Source organism: Rhipicephalus sanguineus, chromosome 8, assembly GCF_013339695.2.
Source record: "Rhipicephalus sanguineus isolate Rsan-2018 chromosome 8, BIME_Rsan_1.4, whole genome shotgun sequence".
NCBI lineage: Eukaryota > Metazoa > Arthropoda > Arachnida > Ixodida > Ixodidae > Rhipicephalus > Rhipicephalus sanguineus.
In genome coordinates this window covers 29,237,832-29,245,877 of record NC_051183.1, presented here as the reverse complement: position 1 = coordinate 29,245,877, position 8,046 = coordinate 29,237,832, and the positions used below count along the sequence as shown (strand labels likewise).

Below are 8,046 nucleotides of genomic sequence, written 5' to 3'. Positions count from 1 at the left end.
TGCGTGAACTCCGCGTAACTGCAGGTAAGTTCTAGAATGCAGAGTTGTTAATAAGAACCCATGATAGTTATGATACTTATATTTATTTATTTCCTTTCATCTTTCATGTCAGACACTGTTGTTCGGGACAAATAACTTTCCTCTTAGTCTTCGTTTTTTAACCGTTTTAGGAAGCAAAGTTGCGAAAACAACAGCGTTGAAGATAACCATTGCCATGCACGTTTCGCGAATGTGTCTGAAGTTTGAGCCGTTCACTTTCTTGTACTGTGTATTGTGATAACAAATCCTATTTTGAGCCTCTTTCGTTGATGCATGCATACTTACTCTGCAAACGACCTTCTGGTTATAAGGAATGCGCATTTACGGATAGATAATTAATTTTGATCGCTTGAGGTTCTTGAAGGTACACGTAATCGAAGTACAAAGTACACGGGCGTTGTTTTAAGATTTCGACTCCACTAAATATGGCCACTGAAACTTGCATCGCATATTCATAGCCTGTGGGCTGCTGCAGTACATACTTTCTAATCAACTTAATCCGGAGAAGTGTCACCAACTCTTGCAGTAAGAAGCAGTTGTGACTCAGGACTTATCACTGCCAACAAAGATCGATTGATCTTTGTTGCATGATAACGGCGATTCAGTGGTTGACTTGCTGAATAAGGGAGCAGAATGCTAGAGTCTTGTGTACTCCCTCCACTACGGCGTCCTCATAATCATATGGGCGTTTTGGACGTAAAACCCCAACAATTATTATTAATAAATATTATATTGATTGATTGATTGATTGATTGATTGATTGATTGATTGATTGATTGATTGATTGATTGATTGATTGATTGATTGATTGATTGATTGATTGATTGATTGCGTTTTGGGTTGCATAGTTAGACTTGCTGACTTTGTAAATGGGATGTCTTGCCCGTTGACTACACTTACTACTTCGAGTTCAATGTTTACAAGCATGAGCTCGCAGTACCCGCAGGAGACAACATGAAGACAAGGTGGATACTCTTCTTCGCGCTCATCTTTCCCGTCTGGCAATTCTGGAATCGATTGCCGTTACTGCTGGAGCTGGGATCTTACTTCGGTTCCGGATTCCTAGTGCTCCTGATTAGTTTTGGTACGGCGAAATTCCTGTCGGCGAAATTCTTCAGGAAGCTAGTTGACGGAGACGGCAAGGCTGTCCTGATAACGGGTGAGTGAATGTTCATCCCACTTGTAGTTTATTATTACTTCATGTGCTTTGTTAAAGTATATGATGCCCAGACAAAGGTTGAATGGTCAGGCACTTCAGCGGGGCCCTTGATCAGTTGGAATGGAAAAAAAAAACTTTATTCAGGTCTGTCGGGGCACTAACTAGCACGTAGCGGGCCGCTCCCACGTCGGGACAGACAGGCCTGGCTTCACCGCCACCTCGTGGGCCCGTTGGACTGGCCATAGTTGTGTTTTAAAATCAAGACCGCTTAGCGCAGCGTCCAACTTGGAGTTGCCAAGATATAATACAGTACGTAGAACAGAAAGCAACAGCATAGAATAAGTTAACGATATAAGAAACGAGTGGAAACTCCAAGAAACCAGTGTGTTCCATAGCGTAAATGTAGCAAAAGATTATGCAATTTTTCTTTAATTAGTATAACACACAACCAAGATGAAGTTGCCTTGTGTTACAAGCTTCAAACCAATGGCATTAACAACCAGTTGAGACCTTATCAAGGAATAGAGAACTCATTTAGTTAGTAATTGGAAGAACATGCTCGCTACATGATTGTGGCACAGATCTGTAGTTTGAAGGTTCCAATTTCTACTGTGTTATTGCTCAGTTATTTTTCTTGTTTTCCCCAAACGTTCAACAGTGTTTAGGGCTATTCATTTTCTGAAACTACGTTGGTTGGGGTGGTGGATTTTCTGCTAGGTAATGTGGCCCACACTACTGTTACGCGGAGCCGGAACTGTCGCTGAAATTACCTCGAAAAGACTGACACCGCACAAAACGTGCCCCGAGACGCTGGTGGTAATGAGAAGATCGATAATTATAGTGATCGAATCCATCACGATATTCGCAATCCAAGTAGCAATTAGTAACTAGGACATTACTAATTGTATTTCGGACATTTTCTTTTACGTTATATGTCCTTTGGCATATGTGTGTCTGCGTGTTGATTTATTGTGTTGTATGCTTGATCCATTCACCAGCTAAGGAGTAACCGGCGCCTTATTTGCGTGCCGACATCTCCTTCCGATTACATCAATAAAGAAAGCAATTACAAAGTTAAATTGCCATATCTCGTTCTTGGGGAGGAGGCGTTGACAAATCACGGGAAGGGGGGTAGCGTGTTACGGGCAGGGGCGAGTTTCTTCGGGGAGGAGGGGGGGAGCTGTCAGGCGAAAATGGAGGGAGAGGGGGGGGGGGCGCCCCTGGTTACAGAGAGAGCTCTCTGTCTTTGCTTTATTCTGGTTAAAAAAGGAGGGATGGGTGTAAGGACCCTTGTAGGGTCGTAGGAGGATTCCTGGGATAAGTTGTATAAGGTACTGAGTACACGTTTATTTTCTTCGTTCTCTGCCAGGCTGCGACACAGGCTTCGGGAATCTCCTCGCTCGGCGGCTATCCCGCGATGGATTCCTAGTGTACGCCGGTTGCCTGAATGCCTCAAGCGAAGATGCCTGCGAACTGGCCAAGGAGCCTAACATTCACGTCCTCCAGTTGGATGTCACCAAGGATCAGGAGGTTGACAGTGCCCTTGATGCCGTGAAGAGCTCCTTAGGAGACAAAAGCAAGTGAATCTCCATTCTGACGCTCTGACTACAAAAAAGAAGAGGCTATGCGGAGCCCCTTGTACCGGAAGTCACGTTGAGTCGTCTTTATTGGAAGCTGCAGATAGATACCAGTGGAAATTACTTTTTTTTTTCCTGGCATGAAATGAGCATTCAGAAGATCTCAGCAACTATTGCAAACGTTAACTGCTAAGTGAAAAAAAGAAAGCTCCATGGCGAGCGTTCAATCAACTGTATATTAGCAATATCCGGCTTAACCGGACCTACAACAATTCCTTTCCCTGCAAGATTAAGTTCAGGAAAGGCATCATACGTAATTGGACAACTTTGATAAGCCGGGACTCAAAATTTAAATTGCTTAGCATTCTTGGCCCACAGAAAAGCACCACCTGGTTCCTTGAGCGTAACGAAAGCACTCATATATTTTTCTGAAGTACAGGCTTAATATAACGCCGCGAACTACTTCAGTGTGTGTATGTGTGAATTATGCACAAGTATAACTGTTTTCTGTAATACTTGTGAATATGGCATTTATGTGATAAATTACGATGCATCGTGAGATTTTGACTAAAGCGGGCACATTTCATCGCTCGCAATATAGGTGATGATGGCTGAACGTAAGTTGTTATCGGGGGCGTAGCTAGAAATTTTTTTCGGGATGGGTTAACTTGTATATGTGTATGTGTGCGTGTATATATATATGCAAGCAAAATTGGAAATTTTCGGTGGGGGTTTGAACACCACCCCCCCTTGGCTAAGCCCCTGGTTGTTATGGCTAGGGAATCGTCGACCTGCTCACGGTCCTTACGTGGTCCCGGCTGTAGTAATTCTTGCAGTCAGCAAGGCCGCGACCTCGCGCCGAGGCTGCGTATTGCAGTACGGTCGGTTTATTCCCGCCATTGGCCTTCAAGGTGCCCTAGTATCAAGGTGAGAGTACGGCCGCCATTTTCGATGATTGCAATGCCGAATGCAGCCAACAGAGTTGTCGCTATACTGCGCAATATAAGTTGCTATTTTTCCGCACACTGAGAAGCGCAAAGCTGAGACATTTCCGTGCACAGGGCGATACCGTTTGATTTATTTCGCTTTGAATGCTGTTCTGCCGATGGTGCGATTAGGACTGAGTACAGCAGCTCTTCAAATAAGACCATGATGTCCGTAAATGGTGGTGTTGTGTTGATATTGCGGTAAAATACTTCTTAATTTTTCGCTCGTTCGCTTTACAACTAAAATATTCCATTGCTTCCGTGGAAACATAGTTTAGAGTACTTTTGTGCGGAACCTGAGCAAAGCCCAAGCACTAATGCACTCTAATATACTTTCTGAAATTTGGGCAATAACGAAATAATTAACGTCCAAAAAACTGACGGTGCTGAAACGAAGCAAGCTTCAAAAAGCGCGTAATATTTAGGAGGCTTGGACTTCGACTTCCGCCCCGCCACGGTGGTCTAGTGGTTATGGCGCTCGACTGCTGACCCGAAGGTCGCGGGATCGAATCCCGGCCGTGGTGGCTGCATTTTCGATGGAGGCGAAAATGTTTGAGGCTCGTGTACTTTGATTTAGGTGCACGTTAAAGAACCCCAGGTGGTGGAAACTTCCAGAGCCCTCCACTACGGCGTCTCTCATAATCATATCGTGGTTTTGGGACGTTAAACCCCAGATATTATTGTTACTTCGACTTCCGGTCCCATCCAGGGCGGAGCCACCAACTTGACCTTAGGGGGCCTCCGGCTTTCTAGATCGGAGTTCCTGACGACTGAAATAATGTTCTTGTCATGTCATGTCATGGCTGTATGGAACAGAAACTCTGTTGTGAGCTTGGTATCACGTCAGCTTTAAGAGAGAATAGGCCGCTTGCCGCTAAGAGCGTGAAACATGTTTTCAAGTTTCGGGCGTCGTACGGGTACATATTAAGTGCACGGAAACCGGTGTCTTACAGCGAAATATATGATGCATTACAGAGATATACAGTCACAGTATCTGTAAGCTGCACACATGCGATCAAGCCAGTCGCTCCATCGCCTCAAAATTGTGTACCCTGCCTTTGAAGTTCATGTCCTGTTATGTTATCTTCTGTTATGCTAAAAATGATAAGTGTAACCTTAAGGGATAAGAAGAAAGCAGAGTGTGTCAGGGAACAAGCGGGTTTTTAGTACATTTTAGTCGAAATCAAGAAAATCAAGCGTACGAGGGGGAGACAAAGTTCGGTGGGCAACTGAGATTAAGAAGCTTTGCGGGGATAGCGTGGTCGCAGTAAGCACAGGACCACGGTTATTGGCGAAACGTGGGAGAGGCCGTTGCCCTGCAGTGGGCGTAATCAGGCTAATGTTTGACCTGCCCTTCACGGACAACTTTTGTTGGAAGTACTACTATAGTGTGTAGTATGATGATCGATAAGAAATCCAATGCAGATGGCACGATAGTAACATGAATGTTCGAGCGCATGCGTATTGACTCAAATGCCGACTTTATTATCACTTTGAAATGTTGCAATCTTATTCAAGGCTGACTAATGTTAGCACAGTTAGAAATGTCTTTGAAGCGAGACATTCCATTTTCTTTTCGCTGGCGCAGAGCTGTGGGCTGTGGTGGCGAACGCTGGCGTAGCGAGTCATGGCCTTCTCGAATGGGCAAGCATGCCGTATATCAAGAGAATCTTTGACGTCAACGTTTTCGGTGTAGTCAGCGTTTCGAAGAAGTGCCTGCCACTTCTGAGGAAATCCAAGGGCCGTCTCGTCATTACAGGAAGTGTTCTCGGTAAGTACAGATTGACTGACTGACTGACTGATTGACTGACTGACTGACTGACTGACTGACTGACTGACTGACTGACTGACTGACTGACTGACTGACTGACTGATTGATTGATTGATTGACATGGATGGATAGATGGATGGATGAATGGATGGATGGATGGACTGATTGATTATTATAGATGTATGGATGGGTTATTGGGAAGGATTTATTTATTTATTTATTTATTTATTTATTTATTTATTTATTTATTTATTGAATACGAATTGATAATTACAGGTCGAAGCACTGTGCCGACAGGTGTCGTTTATTGTATGAGCAAGCACGCTGTCATCTCGCTGGCAGACGGACTACGCAGGGAGTGTTGTGACAAGGGTGTGTACGTCGCCACCGTAGAGCCCACGGCCTACAGGTAATGTCGTGCATTCCGTATCCGCAAATCAGTGCGATGTCCTACGCACTCTACCAGCCTAACTTTATTCGTATACTTCGATAGAATAAATTCGAAATCGCACCCGTGAGCAGCTACGATATTTTTATGAAGGAGATGGTAACAAGCGTAGCGGTAACAGCGCGCATGCTCCATCTTTATGTCAACTTCTTCCATGCACGATTTTATACTTAAGACACATGGGCGCCGTAATCTTGCGCTGTCAAACTAATATCTTCTTATTTCTGTATGTCGCGACGTGAATTAATAACGTCATGAAACGTCAAATGCACCAAGACGACCATTTTAGTACGTATGCGTCTACCGTAGCACTGTTCGTTTAGTTGCTAAAGGCACAAAATGGCAAGGCTACAGCCCAACATCGCGGCACCTAAACCCACCAGTAAAATAATCTATATGTGACGCCAGCCATCTCAGGTTGGTTAAACGAGATGTCTGGTAAAGAGCACTCAAGAAGTTAAGGTTATCCTTATTCCACGGTCTTGACATTTTTAACGGGCCTGGGAAAGTTTAGAAGGGCCCTGAGCTAACTAGCGATAATTATATGGATAACTTCACAATGCGGCTGATGGGCATGGCTCCATCAACAGCACATGTAAGACTGAAGTCTTCAGCCGTCAAGAGACCGGATTCGATGCTCTCCGAAGTTGCAACCGACCACTATTTGATTTAATTGAAGTTCTCTTGATTGACGCGACCTTTTAGCAAGAACTTGGGCGCTTGAGAACAGAGCAGTGGAAATATTTTCGCTGTCGTGTTGCCTTGCCAGTTAATGTAACATTTGCAAGACGCACAAGGGTCAGATTATAAGGAATCTATCTCATCTATCACGATGTTTTGAACTATGGCTAACTATTGCTGTTAACAGGTTCTTACTTCACCATGGAGCAGCGCATACTGTCAGCGAAACCGCCCGCGCAATCGCTAAACTAATTTGCAGAACAGTACTTCCCGTGATTTCACATGTCTGCAATCCGTCATACGATGCGTTAACATGCTAGCTATCTCACGGATCGCTTTCTGTTCTTAATCCTCTCACTAGGACGCGGATACTTTCAGACGTCGGTTCCATGGAAATGACTCGCAAGCAGTTGAGCATTTTGCCTCGCGAGAACCTCGATGACTTCAGCGAGAAAGAAATCACCGACTGGATGAAGGCTGCCACGATGATCGCCGATCTCACGAGGCGCGACGACATCAACGAAGTGGTCGACCAGATGGTGCTCGCCGTCAGGGAGGCCGAACCGAAGCCCAACTACGCAGCCTGGGGCCTCTGGGAGCCCGTCTTCTACTTAGTCTGCCGGGAAGCACCGGCTGAGCTGGTTGACTTTCTACTCGTTGTGTTCCGCAAGGCAAACAGAGCCGGCTTGTTAGACGGAACTTGGAGGCTGGCCCGCCTATGGACCTAGTAAAAGTTACTCAAAAAAATTGCACGGCCCCTTAAATATTTCCGTAAAACGACCCGAAGGCAGAAGCCATCTTCTTTTGCTTCTCAGTCGACTGTACCAATTTTCCCCACCCCCTGAAAGTTTTCTGCGCTATTGAAACGTGGTTTATGCACTACCTGGGGGATCTGAGGCATTGCAAGCTTTCTGCACCTCACATGGTTTTGCAGTGCCTCCGGGATCGGCCCATCTTGGACTATGACACGATGTCATGTGATGACATCATGATGTCATAGGGTGACATCATCATGTGATGATGATGTTTTTTTCAATCAATCGCGTTGACACTGACGGACGCGGTTCGCTTTTGATGAGGCATATAAGGCTTTCGCCTTAATATTCCCATTTATGCAAAAAACACCAGGCCTGCGCGGAAAGCGCAGCACAGTCACAGCGAAAGCTGGAAGAGCGACATTTCTAGAGCCCATTGTGAACTCTCTTGGGGTTACTAATTCCAGTACTCTAGTAATTAAGGTACCCACTACGCTATAAATTATAATTTTCGTGAATGTGGGAAGCACCCACTACGCCATTATTTGCCATTCTGAGGAGAAGCGAGGTGCCAGCTACACATCAGTAAGGCATTATGTGCACTTTGCTGATTTGACGGCTGATGACGAT

General features: G+C 45.1%; 1 protein-coding gene across 1 annotated transcript; it reads left to right on the top strand.

Moving 5' to 3' along the window:
- Positions 1 to 993: 993 nt before the first annotated feature.
- On the top strand, positions 994 to 7,389 carry LOC119401618 (D-beta-hydroxybutyrate dehydrogenase, mitochondrial). Its single transcript, XM_049418174.1, has 4 exons — positions 994 to 1,198; positions 2,568 to 2,774; positions 5,350 to 5,532; positions 7,040 to 7,389. The coding sequence occupies exons 1-4, from the start codon at positions 994 to 996 to the stop codon at positions 7,387 to 7,389; spliced, it is 945 nt and encodes a 314-aa protein (XP_049274131.1).
- Positions 7,390 to 8,046: the final 657 nt, after the last annotated feature.

What these genes read in the sequence shown, in the direction of transcription:
- LOC119401618 (XM_049418174.1), top strand. Translation starts at nt 994, where the DNA reads ATGAAGACAAGGTGGATACTCTTCTTCGCGCTCATCTTTCCCGTCTGG. An exon ending in GAGCTCCTTAGGAGACAAAA is followed by an intron (nt 2,775 to 5,349) that starts GCAAGTGAATCT and finishes TCGCTGGCGCAG; the next exon opens with AGCTGTGGGCTGTGGTGGCG. An exon ending in CATTACAGGAAGTGTTCTCG is followed by an intron (nt 5,533 to 7,039) that starts GTAAGTACAGAT and finishes GGATACTTTCAG; the next exon opens with ACGTCGGTTCCATGGAAATG.